The sequence below is a fragment of the Elephas maximus genome, chromosome 6 (genome assembly GCF_024166365.1).
Source record: "Elephas maximus indicus isolate mEleMax1 chromosome 6, mEleMax1 primary haplotype, whole genome shotgun sequence".
Lineage (NCBI taxonomy): Eukaryota > Metazoa > Chordata > Mammalia > Proboscidea > Elephantidae > Elephas > Elephas maximus.
In genome coordinates this window covers 89,185,586-89,205,193 of record NC_064824.1, presented here as the reverse complement: position 1 = coordinate 89,205,193, position 19,608 = coordinate 89,185,586, and the positions used below count along the sequence as shown (strand labels likewise).

General features: G+C 38.2%; 1 protein-coding gene across 3 annotated transcripts in view; it reads right to left on the bottom strand.

Annotated features, from left to right (window-relative positions):
• The window catches only part of GLS (glutaminase), an 80,594-nt gene continuing 60,986 nt past the window's right edge, over positions 1-19,608 (bottom strand). Inside the window, exons 15-18 of one of the 3 annotated variants that reach the window (XM_049887713.1) lie at positions 7,003-7,064; positions 6,036-6,112; positions 5,866-5,929; positions 1-2,971 (exon numbers count right to left, since the gene is read on the bottom strand). In XM_049887713.1, coding sequence (XP_049743670.1) covers positions 2,815-2,971; positions 5,866-5,929; positions 6,036-6,112; positions 7,003-7,064 — 360 coding nt within the window. In that variant the 3' untranslated portion in view covers positions 1-2,814. Of the gene's footprint in view, positions 2,972-5,865; positions 5,930-6,035; positions 6,113-7,002; positions 7,065-16,015; positions 16,410-19,608 lie in introns of those variants that run through there. The other 2 variants (XM_049887709.1, XM_049887711.1) reach the window with 2 other exon arrangements.

Below are 19,608 nucleotides of genomic sequence, written 5' to 3'. Positions count from 1 at the left end.
GCTTCTTGGGGCCTAGAAGTGTGCCTGCCCATCCTCTCCTCTTCAAGGGTGAACTCCTTACAGGATTCTTGTCTTACCATTGTGGCACCTCCACTTGACACCTCACGTGGTACTTGGCTTATAGCAGGCATTAGAAATGGTTTCTTGATTTGAGCCAACTAGACATGGCCCATGGGGTTCCCATCCCACTGACGTAGGAGAAAACCTTAGCTATATTAAGAAAATTAACTTCTCACACAGTTTTTTGATACATGTGTTTATTTTGCTGTAAAAAGCAATACTACCTGATTTCATTTAAAATAAATATTTCCCAATTTCAGAATACTTACAACTTACAGTTTTAAGATTAGATTCACTTACGGGAGGTTCTGGAAGCAAATACATTCATAGCCGTGTAATCCCCAGGAAGAACCTAAATCCAACATCATTCAGTCACTGCCAGGCAGACAACAGTGTCAAATGGTTGACTGCTCACCAAGCTCTGCAGCTAAAGGGCAGTGTGGGGGGTTGGGGGGGTACAGCATGTCACACTCAGAGATGAGTTCATTAGAACCAAGACCGCAAAAACAAAAGTGTATTCAAAGCTTTATATTGACCTGACCATATCGAGTTCTCGTGATACGTAACAAGCACACGTGATCCTACAACCCAAACAGAAACATCTTTGGAGTGCTGTTACATTGATGGCAGCAGTTACCAGTCCAGTCAACAAGCACTTAAACAAAATGCACTCACTATTACCAGCCAACAGCAAGCAGGCAGAGCAGAAACCAGTATACAGTCATAAAATAACAGGGGTAAATCAGGACACATTTAGCTAAACCACAAAGAATTTAAAAAACAGTTTTGATCTGAGAAGAAAGTGAAAATTCTCCTTGTTCCCAAAGAATAGTTAGAACCTCTTTTTATTAAAGTCTCCTATCAGTGGTAATCGCCAAGTCACACAAGTAAACTGTCTTAATTTTCCATCACACAAGGAAGCTGCTGTTGGAGCAAAGTTATTTCAGTTGTTTTCAATTAAAAATATATCTTTGATAATATCTTTGGGAAGGAACTTATGTCCCATGCCTCCTCTCTGCATGGCTTGATCTGTGGGGCAGGAAAGCAGCAACAGAGCTGGTTGCCTTACCCTCTGCCCTCCCCACAGAAGTGAGCAAGAATGGGCTTCTTGCCTGGTACGGTTCAGTGAAAGAACATTGGCCATGTTTCACCAACGGAGCTACTGTCTAGGTACGGGGCGGGAGATGATCAGAGCCACTGACTTAGATTGGAAGTAAAAATCCAAACCCCTGCAGGCTGGCTGGAGTATATAAGATGCCACTGGGCATGATAATGCTTGGGAGCAGCAGTGTGTGCTGACAGAGAAAAAATAATGAGGAAATTTCTATAACAACGTTGTAATGACTAGCATTCATATAGTTGAGAATCCTATTTATTTCACTTTTAACACAGCTTCAAAGAAGTCCATTTGTGTGAGTGTACGTATGTGTGCTTAATAGCTGAAATCCTCATTAACATACCTCCGTCTCTTTGAGGTATGACAGGATTAAAGTATAAGTGTAATTCCTAGCAATTCTGTTCTTTCATTTTTGGAGTCCCTTTTACCTCCTTTCCAAATTAATCATGTACAAAGAAGTGATGGGCCTCAAATTTAAAATGAAATGGCCTCTTCTTAGTATTGAATTTAGAGCCCACCAAAAATGACACAATAGAGAATCAGAAGAAAACTGGAGTGATCTAGTGGTCCCCCCAAAGAGAACAAATACCTTGATACAGACTTTTCATGACTGATTTAAAAACAAATATTATTGGTAGCAGTTCCCATACTATCAGAATAACTTTGGTAGCTTAGAGCATTTCTCATTTTATTCTAGAGCTGAAAAATACCTGCTTAAAGTAGCATATCCTTTCACCGTTAAGACCGATGCATTTGACTCATTTGTACTTTGCTTAGTAATTTCTCTCTGCTGCATCTTATGTAGACAAATGGTGCACTTACAGCTCTGATGCCAGAGACATGAGGCATTTTCTGACTTAACTGTGGGAAACATGAAACTGCATAGTATGCCAGCTCCCACTTTCCCAGCTAAAGGGAAGAGGCAAGTAGCTAAATGTCTGGGAAGAGAGGCTGGACTAAGGGAATATAGAAAAAGGAAAAATTTTCAAAAGTATTATAACTACATTCACACGTGTTTTGGTCGCCAAACATATCTTAAACAGATTCCCTGATAGTCTAATCACAACTGGTCTATCCTATTAACAGTTGTTAACTAATATAGTCTTTAAAGAGTCACATCATAAAGCTAGGGTGATAGGCATTTTACACACACAACCCTAAGTGTGTATAGTTGTTCAAACACTCAACCTAAATCTATATTTGAAGTCTTGAAAAATCACACTATTTGCTTCTGAAGGCAGCCTTGATCCATTTGGACAGACTGAACAACAGAACTTAATTTATAAATGGGTATCAGCAAACATCACTGCAAATTGAAAATTCACAAAACACACACAGAATCATGAAGACCGCACAGTTAAGCTAGCATTGGTAACTATTTCTTTTACATCAAATTGTACAATGCTACAAGGTAAATATTGCTCACATTATGGAGGGAGATTGTTTTATTTCTGTTTTTTTCCAAAGAGATCAAATTTGTCCTGTGCGTAACAGTGTGAAGAAAACACCAGTAACACTGAAATGACAAATGTTGTAAAATATACATTGCTACCAGATAGAAATACACACATTCATTTCTTCATAATCATTTTCCACAATTAAATAGGTAAGTGATTTAAATCTTGGGATTAAGACCGTTACAACAATCCATCAAGATTCTTATGGACGGTTTGATTTTCCTTTCCATTGTCAGAATCTCCTTGAGGTGTGTACTGGACTTGGTATTCCTGGAGGATTTTAAATACATCATGGTGTCCAAAGTGCAGTGCTTCATCCATAGGAGTGTTATTCCACCTAAGCAAGCAGCATAATATGGATTGAGTCATTAGATAATTTCTGGACAAAGAAGATAATCAAGCATCTATAGATTTTAAATGAAGTTTAAATGTACATTCAAACTGTATGCCTTTTAGCAATATTACAAATAAAATTAACTGTAGAAAGAGATTATTCAAAAAGTGGTCTCAGAGACAAGCTGGGAGATGGTGAGAAAGAAAAAAAATCTACAGAAGGATCTTGTTTACATGTCTAAATGCTCATGGAGAGTACATTTGTAAGGGAAGCTCTAGTGTTGACAGATGACTCTAGCATTCTTAATTTCATGAACAGCCCTCAGTCTCTCTTTTTAAGTAAAATGTTCAATGAAAGTTTAGGTATGTAACATCCATCAACCGAACCTTTGACAAAAAATTTGTGTTCCTGTCAGTTGAAAATCATAATCTCAGAAGTCTAGAGATAACCATGACCTCACTGGGGCTGAAACATAACACTGGAGGAACAAGATCCGCCACAGAGGAACTGATGTTTTAATCATCCAGTAAAGGACTAGAAGCCATGGGCTCAGCTGGACCACTGCACAACCAGAGAAAGGCTACCCTTTCCATAGTAAGTGTACTTCTGGGGCCATGCAATTCAGAATGATGTAGTTGAGGATTTAAGGATAAAGAAGAAGAGTTACCAAGGATGGTTAGTCAGCTAATTAGCCCTTTGAAACACATCACTAACAGGAGATAGCACTATAAAATTCACAACCCAAATAAATGACAGGGTATGATAATTAGATCCTCAGTATTTGATAAACTATTAAGCCTTTCTTCCCACTCACTCTCTACTTATATTTAACATCTCCATAGTTGCCAATCTTTCTTACTCCATTTTGTTCATGTGCCATTCTCATCACCTTTTTTCTATTTTTTTCCTTCTTTTTCCATTCCTGAACATTATTCCTTTCCATCTTTGTCCTTAATCTGCCACCCTCTTAATTGGAGTCACCATATGGAACTGGAAGATTTTTAAAAGTCTTATTTTTTTATATTTTGGATAAAGTTTGGTAGCCAGTTTTTAATTTTTAAAATCAGGTAAGTGACACTTTACATGTACCTGTGTGTTTCTCAAAAACAGCTGAATTAAGTTATTTTTACTTCTGTATAGGGCTTCATAATATGGAGAGTTAGTGGCCCTAAATGGGGAGGGGGGGTTTACTTTTCAACCATCCTCTGTAGCATGTAATTATGGAAAAATTGAATGTTAACTAAGTTACATTTTTTTGTTACAACTCTTCTATGAAATAATGCAAAATGTCAACTTTAAAGAATATAATAATTTTGCTCAAGCTTGTTTTATAATTTCGGGAGATACTGATTCTATGAAATAGAGAAGAGAGTTGTCTTGGGTTTCTAGCTTTCATTCTATAATTCTTGAATACCCAGTTACCAAGTTAGTTACTTAGCTAACTTGGGCATCTCAGCTGAGTACCTCTACTTCCACGTTCCTAGAGGCCAGTTTGGGGCGGGGGGGGGGGTGGGAATCAATCCTTAGAGAAACAAAGCACAATATGTCCAGCATGTGTTAAATTGTGTTAGCTGGGATTAGGACTGCAGGAGGACAAAATAAACATTTCAGTTTCTTCTGCAAAGAGCTGGTATGGGCATTACATTTGAAGATAAAAGGAAGGACTGTCAACCTAATATGAAGTTTTAGAATACTGCCCATAAAGATCATTTTGATCATGATGCTTTTAAACAACTAGGAATAAAGTTAGATATAAATTATCATGCTTATAAAATTGCTAACAGTTTTCAGATGCTGACATAACTTTTTTTGTATTTCTTCCAAGCTAAATTATAAAACTCTAATTTAAAAAAAAGGATAATGAAAGGTTGGAGGTTCCAGTCCAATGCTCAGAAGAAAGGCTTGGTGATCTAGTTCTGAAAAATCAGCCACTAAAAACCTTGCGGAGCACAGTTCTGCTCTGACACACATGGGGTCGCCATGAGCTGAAGTCAACTGGTCTGGTTTAGTAACAAAGATCTAATTGCTAGGCAGTAAAACTTAATACAGCTCCGAGTCTTCAAACACTGAATCCAAACTCCTAATCATCCATAACAAGTATTTGTACTTTCCATTTTTTAAATCTTTATTTCTCCTTACTCACTGACTCATCTGTTCTACTGATTATATAACATGAATACATGAGTATAGAGTTAAGTCTATATGTATGTAAGGAAGCTATATTCTTATTCCTCCCTTGACTATTGCTTTGTGAATAGCATTTGCTGCAGGATGAATAGCAGTTTGCCATGTGGCCCAAGAGGGAGAGGAGAGGAGCAGAATATATTCCAAGCAGATTTCTCCCACTATAGATAGAATACTCTTTTGATTCTTCCTGTGACTTCAAATCTTCTCTCTTCCCCAAAGCACTGATTAAAATTCAACTTCTACAAAGCCGTTGAAGACTGATTCCACCCAAATCCAGGAATTCGAGCAAACTCCAATATACTCATTTCAGAGTTCGGTAACAGTAATTTTCTTACACATTTTTTATATGCTCCTGTAAGTGTTAATCTTGTCTACCCCATATGGTTAAAAAATCCATGAGGACAAAATTCCTATTTTCTCTTTACAAGCACAAAGCATTGTTTTCTTCATACAGTGTACTGACTGACTGTCAAACTGACCTGCAGAATTCTAAATAAGAGGCCATTCTTGGATAAGAAATAGGATATAAAAGAGAATGACTTACCCAGCAGAAACAAGGTTTGTTGCCTTTGTTAAGTCATCATAACAACTTCAAGAATGCCTCTGATATACACATGATAAATTTAAATATACCATCACTTGAATATTATAACTCTGTAATAAAATAGTGACTTGGCAATTACATGTTAGAAGGTAATGTAAGTACTCACCTATCCTTGGGGAAGGGATTTACTTTGCAGGCTTCCAGCAAAAATTTAACAACCTCGACATGACCTAATTCAAAACAAAAACAAAACAGATTTTAGTCTTGAGTAGAAATTAAGTCTGGGGAAAAGGGAAAAAAAAAAAAAATGGATGAGTGGTAGTGTTCCCATATTACCTTCTGCAGCGGCTACATGGAGTGCAGTTCTAGAATCATAGTCTCGCTGTTCCATGTCCATGGCTGACAAAGCAAACCTGAAAAGTTGGAAGCATAGCTATTCATTATATATACATTTGATGAGCACTTGTAACCTTTACTCCATCAGATCAAACTAAGGGCTTGTCAGACAGGTGCCATCCTTCACGAGGTTTACTCACATGCTCCAAACTTAGTCTAGTCCACAAATACCAAATCCAGACTCCTAATCATACATACCAAGCCTCTGCATCAAGTATTTTGAGTGTTTACCCAGGGAAAATGCCATTTCATCTCTCTTCCTTCACTTTGTTTTTTGGGGGTAAGGAGTGAAACAATCATCTCTTAAACTTCGTTATTTGAGTCAAGAATAGTGGCACAGTTATACTGAAGACTGTCTTAGAAGGGCAAGAAACTAACACCAAAGTTGTATGCTTTCACAAACTGTTATTCTTTAACATTTTACAGTCTATTGTTTACAAGAACTACAAATCAGATTTTTAAACAAAGGTGGCAATTTAAGCAGAGACATTTTCTCCACTTTAAAGATCAGATGCAGCTCTATACAAGAGACCCTAAGTTAAACATACAATTCTATATGGTCTTTCCAAACCTGGTCATCTGCAGGACACCACGTGGCCCTGTCTCCCTCTCCCAAAGGTGAGGGGCAGGGAAGGGTTGTTGGGGGTTGAGAAGACATTGTCCAATTCCAATAAAATACAAACACCCATTTGGGAAAACAGAGGATGAGGCTTTTTATAGAAAAGTACCAGGCTGGACAGCAGGCCTAAGGCACTGGAAGTGGAAATTTAAGGTAAATGTTGTTCAGGTTATTTTTATTCTGAGGGAAATGGAAGCAAGACCTTAGATAGCCTTCAAATGGCTGCATGCCCAGAGCCAACTTCATCAACATCTGTAAACCATATGCTGCCCCACCCTGTTAGCATACCTTCGGAGTGCAGACACATCTCCAGTATATGCAGCAAACAAAAGGTTTATCACTGACTTCACCTGTGAAGAAAAGAAAGTTCAGGCATCCACAGGGGAAAATAAACAATGTACAACTGTCACTGGTAAGTGGTCTCCCATGTGCTCTGAACACTTCAGCTGGACCACACGGAAAAAGGTATCACGAGTACACTCTTTAACCAAAAGAATGCACGTGTGTGACAACATTTTCCTTCTTTAATAGTGGGTTGTGAGGGAAAATTCAACAGGAAGGATAAGACACATGAGGGAAGGAATGGAATGTCAATTGGAACAAAAGAATGGAAACTTGAGACTTGTGAAACTCACACAGTTGGGGAAACTGAAAATTGCTTAGAACACATCCTGTCTAGTATCTCAATACTGAGAGCAGGTTCACATACTGATAAAAACCCACATCACTAAAAACTAAATCATGGTATATAAATGTCTAATCCCTGCCAATATCCACAGTAGTCATCACGTGCTTCTTTGGAAATCTTAATATTGAGACCACCTCGCAGAATTAGAGGACTGTGGTGGTTCACTGGAAAGATGATCTTTGGTTCAATGACCATGACATACAAATTAGGGTATTCTCAGAGCCTATGATACTATGTCTGCTAAAAAGGTAAGTAAACTTCCAAAATATTAAGTCACTGCCATTGACCCAGTGTTCCGAGACTTCAGGGTATACCTACTTTTGACAATTATCCACTTTTCTGATTTTTTGTTTATTTCTAAGCAAAACGGTAATTACCCTAAAGATCACTGGATTTTGGTCTGTTTTCATAAAGACTTTATCCAATCGTTTATGAGAAACTAAGCTATTGATTATACAATCTTTGTAAATACTTCATAAATTCCCACTTTTGTCTCTTATACTTTGCACATTCAACATTCATGATGATGACTCAACTGATACTAGACTCAATGTTAGAAAACAGAAATAAAGTTTATTTGGAGGGATGGAAAGTAATGCAGCCATCTACCAACAAAGCCACTACCCTGAGGCTATGCTTTCAAGATTTTTAACCTGGACATTCTCCTTTCCTACTGTAGCTTGCCCTTTCCCACAACCTGTGAACTTTTCAATCTCACTGGAACTGACCGTTGCTCTACTCCTCTCCTTCAGTATTTCCAAAATGTGTTCTGCAGAAACTAGTCCTCAAGATGCTTCATGAAAAAAATGTCCTATGGTCAGATACGTTTTTAAAATACTGAATCCCTTTCTTGAAGATTCATGAAATACTCTGTGAAGTTCTGCAGTACAAGGAACCTGTTGAACTACTGAGCACATCCCTGAAACACTACTACTACTTATTATTGTTGATATTGTCCATGACATGGATCACACTTTAAAAAACCTTACTCTTTCAGTCCACCAGCTACCCTTTACTACTCCTGCCCACCCTGCACTCTCTAGTCAGCACCCCGCTAATCCTAACAGTTCAGTTTTCTCAGTGGAGGTGGAGGAGGAGCTTGGTGGAATTTTCCAGAATGTTCTGTGTGTGTGTGTGTATCCTTCCACTCCCAGTTCTACTCCCACCCCTCAGTTTGGCACCTTTCACAAGAGAAAAGGTAGTTGGAAAAAAATTCCGAGGTGATATTAAGATGCGCCCTTCTGGGTTATGAATTACTATTCCAGGTGATAAAAATCGGTTCTCATCGCTCTGTGTACTCTTATGCAAAATAACTATTTTTAATACCTATTTTCTCTTCCTTCCCTCCAAGCCTCAAAGCAAAAAGTTATCCTTCCTCATTCCTGAGACTAACTTCTTTACCTACTCCCTCAAACATAATGTCCCCAGATCCCTTAACTTTGCTCCCTCACTACCCCGTTTCTAACATCTACTTTTCCCTCCTTCACTGGTTCCCTCATCGCTGCCTTAATGCAGACACGACTTCGTTCTATTTTGAAAAACCATTTGACCCTATTGTTCCCCCTTTCAGTGTGCATATTATATTTCAGTGTGCATATTATATATAAGAATATATTCTTAATTCCCTGCAAATTCACTATTATCTCTAAACAGTACTCTCAAACACAACTTTCTAAAAACCAAAGTCCTGTATCTTTTCTAAACCCTGATTTTCTAATCTCTCCAACACTCTTCACCCTCTAATGCCTTGTCTTCCATGAAGCTGTATTGCTTGATCTTGCTGTTTATGTTGCTTTGCATATTCATTCCCCATTTTCCACTGCCAGTCTTCATCCTTCTTGTGTTTCAACATAATTTCAAAGATTTCATGCATTCCTCTAGGCAGGATGACTACCCAATCTACATCTTTAACCTAAATCCCATTTCAAACCTTAAGCTCAACTTGCTTGTCAAACTGGAGCTTGACAAACTCAAAAACAGCAAACCTCTCTGCAGCCCTGACCACTCCCTTCCCCAGCTCCAGACATAACCCTCTGCCTACTGGACATCACTTCCAGGATGTTTACTAGGCATCTCATACTTACCATGTCCAAAACTTGATTTCCACCACCTTCCCCCATGCTCCATTAACTCCTCTTTCAGTCTCCCCCATTTTGGGATGGCACTACAATTCACCCAGTTGCCTAGGCTATGACCTCAGAAGTCATCCAGGGCTGCTGTGTTTGACTCAACAGGTTTTAGTCGTACACAAAGATGCCCAGCCCCAGGGCCAAATAGGGGTGCCCAACCCCAGCTCCTCTCACCAACCTATGGTGTCTTAGCACCCAGGTACATTTGCTGGGAGGAAAGGAGCTGCCTTCTTCACACAAAGGTGATGAGAGGATCCGCTTGCCCCCAGAGGTAGAGTTAGCTTTTTCTAATTCACACAAACCCACCATATAGGCCCTGGGGTTAGTACTTGATTCCCTTCTTTCTTTCATAGCCCACATCTAGTTCATCAACAAATCCTCTCAGCTCTACCTCCAAAATAAATTTGGAATCTCACCTCTTCCATTACTATTGCTCTAGGCCTCACCTGATGTTTCAGAGGTGCAATTCTCACCTTTCTTGAGGGAGACTAGGTTTGAGTCCTGGCCAATGTACCCCAAGCAAGCCACTGCCCTCTGTCAGTGAAGGCTTGTATGTTTCTATGATGCTGAACGGGATTCAGTGGAGCTTCCAGACTAAGGCAAACTAGGAAGAAAGGCTTAGAGATCTACTTCTGAAAATCAGCAATGAAAATCCTACTGACCACAACGGTCTGATCCTGCGGTGCATGGGATCACCGTGAGCTGTGGCCAACCTGACTGCAGCTAACAACATAGGCCTAATCTGAGGTGTCACCTTATCTCACCTGGAGGACTGCAGTAGCCACCTAACTAATCCTCTTGCTCTCCTCAGCTGCCACAGGTCATGTCACTCCAGTGACTTTCCATTACACCTGGAACAAAACTCCAACTCTTTACCATGGCTTTCAAGACCCTAAATGCTCTGCTCCCTGATTACATTTTGCACGTCATTCCCTACCACTCTCCCTTTATGCCAGCCATAAAGTCTTCTTGCTGGTCTTTGCGGGGAGCACATTTCCAAACAGAGAGAGCTTTGACTTAGCTTCACTGCGGGGATGCTTTCCCCAGGTAGTGAGAATGTCCCCCTTACTTCATTCAGGTCTCTGCTCAAATGTTATCTCACAGATTCTAAAACTCTCCTTCTTTTATCACTATCCCTTACCTTGCTTTATTCCTCTTCAATAGATAGATATATTTTTGTTTCCAGTCTCTTTCCACCAATAAATGTAAACCCCACGAGGGCAGAGTCCATGCCTTTTGTGTTCCCACTGTAACCCCAGGGTCTAGCACACATAATAGGTGTTCATTAAATATCTGTTGACTGACTAAATCAATGTTCCACTCTAAAGCTTCTTACCACCATTTGGGGATGAAATTGTAAATCATTATTAATTCTTCCATCTCCGATAACTTTTACATTTTCAAATTTATTCAATTCTTCTAACTGGTGCCTCTGCTTACAGTCTTTCTTACACCTTCCTGAACTTTTCCACACACTTCTAACCATCTTCTGAAAACATTGTTTTGATCACTAAAGGTTTTCTAAAATGGGAATGTCAAGAAACTGTAAAATCATTCCTGATAAAAATTTAAATTCTTTAGCCTTGTAGGCAAGGTTCTTCATTCTTGCTAACTTATTCTTTCTCAACCTCAGTAGGGCAAATTGGTCGTACTTACTGCCCTTGTTTTTGTCTTAGTGTCTATTCTTTCTCTCCTTTTAAGAACACCCAGATTCCTAATAAAATCCTTCCCTTGCTTCAAGCCCTAGCTATCATGCCCCTACCTTGCTACCATACTTTCCCAGACCATGCCATCACAGCATGCATTATCCATGTAGCTTGTTGCCAGCTGACCACATAATGCCTTGTGAGAGCATGCGCCAGGAAAGAAGTCATCAATTGGATGCCCACTACAACCCTGAATGTACCTTCTGCTGCTTCTAAGCCACAGTACAGACTACTGATTTTCTGGAAGTATTTTTTCTTCACCCATTTCTCATTAAGCCATTATTCTTGTTTTTTCCTCTCTGAGCTCTACTCCAATCTCTTAACCTAGAAATAATCTTTCTCCTGTGTTTGCCTCACATATGGCACTAACTACACACACAACCACATAGTATTACATACTTATATGTATCTTATCTCCCCCACTACTCAAGAGATCCAGAATTCTGAGGTACATACCATTAGTATGTTAATACACATAGTTCTTATTAGTCCTTCTAAGCAATAAATCCTCAATGTGTTTCAGTGACTGTATGCATGAACTACATTTATTTTTAAAATTCTGAATTAGACCAAGCTACCTGAACTGAGATTTCATTTATGTGTGTGTATTAGTCACTTAATTATTCAATACATCTGAAGTTCTACAAGAAAATTTCCTATTAATGACAAGTAAAGCCCAAGAAAGGCTGATTTTAGAATATAACCAGTTTACTCAAAGTACAATAATACTTTATTCATAAGCATGTATAAGTTCAGAGAAGTAAATCTAAAGTTAGAATAAATCAGAACACTTGCACAAAGGCTTTGTGATTAATCAGAGCCAAAAGACACCAGCTTGCCTTAAAAAAGTTACTGAAGAGTAACACAGAAGCTCTGTTTCTTCCCACAAAAGCAAAAGGCTAGCTAAAACCAAAACCCAACCCATTACAGCTGAGTAGGTTTTGACTCATAGCGACCCTACAGGGCAGAGTAGAACTACCCCATAGGGTTTCCAAGGCTGTAATCTTTACAGAAGCAGACTGCCACACCTTTCTCCCATGGAGCAGCTGGTGGGTTTAAACCTCCGACCTTTTGGTTAGCAGCCAAGCACTTAACCACTGCACCACCAGGGCTCCTTAGCACATGCACAGGCACCATTTAAAATTAAAACTACAAATGCCTCTTAACTCCAGCAAATAGCTACCCGTACTTTTAAGGTTTGCATAAATCATGAAATGAGCTATAGGTAGAATGCCAAGAAAGAAAACTAAATTGGTTTAACAATTTCGAGACAGCAGATGGAGTGTTGTTTCATTTGGGGACAGTCTGCTTCCTGGTCTGTTTAAAAAAAAGAAAGAGTTCCAGAAATATTTCCAACTAAATTGACATGCCTTTGGGAATGAGTACCACAGCGAACAAACTGAAGGAGAGGAGCAACCTGTAAGATGGCCCACCCAACCCCAAGCCAACACCTGCAAAGGATGTAGGTGTGCTAACCCTTGACCAAGGCTCATTCTTCTAACCCCCCGATAGATAGTTGAGTTAAATTAATTTTAAAATACCTTTCAAGAAGCCAAGGTCCAGAAAATGAGTTAAGTGACTTTCAGTGTATGGAAACTGTATTTTGATGAATCATTCGGAATGAATCATGCCTTAGTACGAAGAAACAGACCATACATAGCAACACTAAGCTACATAAATTAAGGACTCTTGACGTTTAGGGTATGCCTACCACAGTAAGGAGAAACTTCACTTGGGCATGTAGCCAGTAAAAATTTATAAATGTTAAAAAGTTTTCACTTCATATTGTAGATTTTCCAGTACTACTACATTTTCCTTATCAAATCTCTTTGGCAGAACTTGCTAAAACCAGACAATCTTATCTCAGTTTATTTGTACAAGGTCGTAACAGTGGGACAAAAATGTTACAGTTTACATGAGTTCATTTAACACTGCTGATTCCATACTTGGCGTATCAAAATCTCATTTCCCAAAGCAGCTAGAAGCAGCTGGACATTGAGTTTTCTAAGTCTAAAACATGACATGTCTAAGTCTCCTATCATTCTCCTATTCTTTTTGAATCTATTGAAAAGTTGAACTGTATGACTTCTCTTTTGTCTCCTCCTCCCAAATGCTCTGATAACTGTGTATAAGTAGCAATTATAGCCTCATATAATCATATCACTATATTTACATACTGCATAACTAAAAAAATTCGACATTTTAAAGTTATAATTGTTTTTAAACATCTTTGACAGGCTGGTGGTAAAATATATTTACAGATATATTTTATTCATTACTACCACTGCGGCTAAGGGCCTTAGCTCAAGGTCACATATGAATTAGTGATGTAGCTGGGATAGAACTCGGGTATCTGGATTCTCATTTCCGTACAACTGCACCACGAAGCTGCAAGTCCTTAATAGATCTCAGACTGTTATCCAAAGGATAAAAGGAAATGAAAGGATTAAACTGCAGTTTTGCTCTAGTCCATAAAAGTCCTCCGCTAAATATTTAAAGGAAGGAAGGAGGGAGGGAGGCAGAAGAAGGGAGGGAAGGATCACTGGTTTTAATTCCATTTGAACTATTTTATTTCCAACTGCAAGACTGTGGTTTCTCTTGTTTTTCATCTTTAGTTTTCGTCTTCATACAAAGACTAATTCAGGCCTTTTGGGAAAGGCTTTAACGGGGTGGGGCGGGGGGGGGGGGGGGACAGCTAACTGAAAAACTATCCTTCTGCTCCTACCACCTCCAGTTTTACCTAAGCTGAAGCTGCTCTCATTTAGAGCTCACTGCAGTATCTGTTGCCATGGAATGGATACTCTTTTCATCTGTTAAATAAACCATCATGACTCCAGATCCAATTTTGTTTTAAAAGCTTCACTCCAACTTGGCCTTTTATAGCCTTTAAATGAAAATAAGCATGCGGCCTTCTTTCATAAATATTTTTTAAGGTCAAGTTAAAAAATATGAACCTATTAAAGTGCAGCTAAAGAAAAATTACAAGTTGCCACGAAATGTAAATTAACTGCCTCAGCAGTGAACAAGCGTAGAAAAATAAACCTGTACAATGTGTATGTGATCAGATATTTCCTCTTTCTTTTACTACTGAGCTTATTTAATATTTGTATGAATGTGTAAACGAAAATTATAGTACTTTTATGACAAGACAGTCTGAGTATGAGGCCACACATTGCTAAGCTTTCCAATGACTTATTCAGACACTTATTAACATGCTATATATAGACAGAACTAATCCAAACTGACACCTTCAAAGAACTAGAGAAAATCCTTTAGGGGAATAGCAATTCATTAATTTCATGACCATATTTCCAAATTTTTACATAAATGCAGAAGGCTCCATATGATAATTTTAATATGGAGGAATAAATCAAATCTTGTTAAACAGAAGACTTTTATTTCATAAAGTTCACTTAAAAAAAAAAAAATTGAACCTCAAAATGGTAGCTCCAAACTCTGCATTCTGCTCTTGACTGGCTAAGTAATCAATTCTCTGAAGCATACCATTTTCAAAATTTCTCAAGGAGTATATTAATCTGAAATAGTTTCACTTATTTTTAAACTAAGAAGTCACAATCATATCAAAGACATCTGACAATCCATGAAGACAAAAAATTAGATTTACAGTAACACCTAATATTTCTTGAGCACCTACTCTCCCCAGACTGAGCTAAGTGTGTTAAGTATAATCATCCCTGTTATTATCATTCAAAGGATGGTAAACTAAAGTCTAGACCATTTAAATAACTTGCACAAGGTAATAAAGCTGCAAAGGGGAGGAGCAAATGGAGCAGCAATGACTCAAGACCAGTCAGCCTGATGCCAGGGTCAGGCCTCTCGAGCACTACCCGGTATCTGTCAGGCCAAGAAGTTTCCTAACACTACACCTGCAACTTCCTCAACAGTATGATACCAATGTGAAAATGTGTTATAATGGGAAATTAGAAAAAAGCAACTATGAAACTATTTATAGGGAAATCAGAGATACTAATTTTCTATTGAGGTTCTAACCAAAAGCTTTTTGTTGGTTTTTTTGTTTTAATGAAAATAGGGAACAAAGTATACAGTTCATATCTCTGTATCACTGACACGAACACATGGAAAAATGTTAAAGATATTATATTTTTTGTACTTAAGTCTCTAAAAGTTCTGGGCTAATGTGAATAAGAGCAAATATGTCTGCTACAATATTGGCAGCAAATACACAACTTCTTATCTCAGTGGCTCATATCATTCCACTAAATGTCAATGAACAGTCTGAAAGGATACCAATGGGGCCTTAAGCACCCCTCCTTTATTACCTCATTATAAAAGTAGCTAACAATGTTTTTGTGTAGTACGACAAACAGCATCCCTGATTAAGAAGTCAGCAGCAAATCAAAAATCAGAAACGAGCAAGGGCAAAAGCAGTTATTCCTTCAAAGAACAGAACTGTACTTTCCATGTGGTAGACCTAAGAGTATTTGTATTGCACTGACAACTATCAAAGTTCCTCGTTCACTTCCTGCTGTTCTTCCTCTCTTACACAAATATTTGTAAAATTCCATGAAGATCAGTTTTCATCGTATTAGTGTGTTCCGATGAAAGAAAAGGTGCCACACTTTAGGCATGATAAAGCATCATGTTTATGTATGGTTTTCATTGTAACAAAAAATGTGCATCAGAACCCGAAAAGTCAAAGGACCTAAAAGCAGTGAATAAAACAGAAATAGAATGAATTTGTCATCAGATACTCATATACATTACTTTAAAAAAAAATCAGGGCCACTGAAATAAAAGATTCTTTTGAAGACAGTCTAACATCAATTTAAACAAATCTTAAAAGGGAGAAAAGTTTTGGCAACAATATAGATAGAATTATGGTTTTAATTCATGCCCTAAATACGGCTACAACAAAGTAAGACACATGGATGGGTATTCTATAGTTATTTGAACTATAATACGTTCTGTCTGCTTTGATTTAAAAACAAAACAAAAAACTTTACTTTCAATGGTCTCCACCAGAGAGCCATACTTAACTCTCTACATTCTTTAATGTTGATTTCACAGTTCTGTTGTGAAGAGTTCAACCTGTCATTGATCACGCACACAACAGGTTCAGTAACAATAGCCAATGTTTCGTTTCGGGTAAAACATTTCAGGTAAGTTGTCTACAGCATATATTGCAGGGTGCTGCTGGAAAAAAAGGACATTTTTAAGACCCTCAAAAATACAGCAAAGCACAGAACACTTTAGCACAATTCTCAGAAGCCTTATCATGAGACTGTTTACCACCTATTTTTATTTTGGAAGTTAAAATTCTTATCAATATTTTGGGAAGCAGGTTGAACATGGCCCAATTATACACAAAAATCATTTGCCAGTGTAACCTACATTGGTTGAAAAAATTTTAAGTAGCCCCAAATTCTCAGAGAACTCTCCTTCTTCCCCAAGAACTAAAAGCACATCTTTTATGTGGGGAGGATCTAAAGTAGATTCCAAAATCCATCCACAAAATCCCTTGCCTAACTGTCATACACTCCTATCTGCTTATAAACCCAGACACTGGATGCAGCCATCAGATACTGGGGCTAATCACAGCGGAGCAGACTGCCACACACTGTAAATCCCTGGTATTCTGACATGGCCGTGTTTCCCTACGCAGCTCCCTCTCCCACTCCAGGAACAATCATCATTTCCTATCTTTCCTAGGCCCCTGAAACTTCAAAGTCTCCCTCAAACTCCACAATTCATTCCCAGCAAAAAGCCCTGCTTCATACTCTTCAGGGAAATGGAAGCCCAAGGACAGAAACTCCAACCTACCTCATCATATCTGGAAACCTAACTGCCTCTCTGTCCTACTTTATTGGAGGAAGTGCTCTTCCTCCCACCAGCTAATCCTTTGCCTGTGCCCAATCTCTTTCCAGGGATGTCACTTTATTGGCCATTGCCTCTCTTTTATCTTCCAGCTCTCATTCTTTACTAGATATTTTCTATCAGCAGTCAAAACTTCTCTAGTCCAAAAGTTCCTTGACCTTTTAAATCTCAAAGCCAATGGAAAAAAAAAAAAAAAATTACCGTGTGTGGGTGGGGAGAAGGTGGTGTTACCAGCATGAGCTGTCCATTTTTCCCCCCAAGTATAAAGAATAAAAGCAACCCTACCTTCTACTACCATCATCATTTACTAAACAGAAGAATATTTTAACACCAAACAACAAAATAATGAAACCTGGGAAGGACATTACACAAACGGATAGCTCTCATTTTTGCTACAGTTAGCTGCTCCAAAATCCTTGAAATACTTTTTCTTCTTGACTCCTAATACTACACTATCCTGGATTTTCCCATCTAGACACTTTTGCCTAGTGGGGGCCTCTTCTAGTCTATCCTACCTTTAAAATGGAGTTCTTTAGGGCTGCATCTTTAGGTCCCCTTTCCATCTTACTCTACACTGTCTCCTTCAGCAATCTCAAGTACCCTTATAGTTTCAAATGCTACTATCTCCAGATCAGCTCACTTTCCTAAGTTTTAGGCCTGTATCAGACCGCTTACTCAGCATCACTACTTTGAAACCTCACAAATATAGAGATACCTCAAACAGAAGTTAGCTTTCTCACACTGCTAATCGCCTACCTGTTATCCACTTCCTGACTCTTCCATACTAACAGAATCTCTACTTTGTTAGGAGTAGTGATGTGCTCAACTAAAAATAAAAAAAAAACTTCCCTAAATTTCCCTGAAGCTAACCCCGCCAGTGTGCGTCAAACAGGTTTCTGGGCAAGCTTTGTTTTCATGGTTAGGTATCACTCTTTTCTTCATATAAGCAAGGCTCAAGAGGAACAGCCATCTGGACACTAGAAGGTGACGTGCATGAGGTCTAACGCCAATGTGATAAGGTTGGCGGAGCAGCTTACCTTAATGATGGCACTAATCACAGATTTGTCTATTGCCAGACTTCTTGTTTTATTAGGCAACTAACCCCCTATTTGTTTAAACCACCGTTAACCAACCTCCTGATAGGTGTAGCCAAACAGATCCTTGTAACAATAGCCAAAATTAAACTTATTTTTTCCCATACTCCAGACATTTCCTTATCTAGTATTCTCCACCCTAATAAAAGCAGCAGTATTTGACCAGTGCTCATACTTCAATCAACTTGATATCGTTTCATTCTTGTTCATCCATCAAAATTACCACCAAGTGCTGCTAATTCCATCTCCAAAATACAACTCATATCTACCTTCTTCACCTCTTCTGCTCTAGTCCAACCGATCACATCTCAGTCTCATAGCTTCAACTTTCACCACTCTCTAATCCAATCTCCACAATTTTTAAAAATCAAATCATGCTACCCCCCCTTTTACGCCTCCAAGTTTCCTTTTGCACTTTGAATGAAGTCCAAAACTAAATTCTCCTCGCTCTTACTTCATCACATTTACCTTCTTTCACTTTCTCAAACGTGCTAAACTTTTTCCTGATCTGGGGCCTTCAAGTCAGACTATTTAAATCAATCCTATTCCACCCTTAATTTATCAGTATCACCTTTCAGAGAAAACCAACTATACCTAACCACCCAGATTAAAAGAGATCTTCTCATTATACTCTCTCCTAACACTGTACTTTTCTATCATTTAATTGTATTTGCTTTTAAAAAGAAATAAAACATTAAAGATACAAACTAACTACTCCTCCTGCATCCACTTCCCTCATCTCACAGTTAAGGTTCATTTGAAGACTGGACTGCATGTTCTTAAACTACATTGTGTATTTGTCTCATTAAGTTTGTTATAAATGTATAAAAATAGCATCATATGGTATATATTCCTTTATAGCAGTTAAAATGAACTAATCTATATGTATCAGTATGAACAAATCACATATCACCATTTTAATTAGTTTAATAATTATTTATTCAATATCCACATCCTCTTCTAGATTGTAAACACCATAAACTGGATCCTATTTTACCACTGCATATCCCAAACACCTTGCAATTTCTGGCACATAATAAATAAATAAATATTGGTTAAATGAAGTTGAACAACGCTATCTAATTTAGGTGGAATCTGAACTATTCCATTAAATTAAGTTGGCTAAATATCTTGACCTTGTTCTGTATGTGTGCTGTTTAAACAAAAACTAATGAAATGGTGAGAGAGGGATAATAACCCGTTTTGGTTTTTACTTAGTTGGAAGAAACCTTAAATAAAAGGAAATAAAATGAGCTTTAACAGTTAAGCATTTTCATTTATACAGACGGAGCTGACCTTGGACACCAGTGGGGGACCTATGGTATCAGAAATAAAGAGGAAGAAACACAAGAGCAAAACAAATTTCCTACTACAAAGAAAAACAAAAACTGGTAACAAAGTAAAATAGGAATTGAGAATAC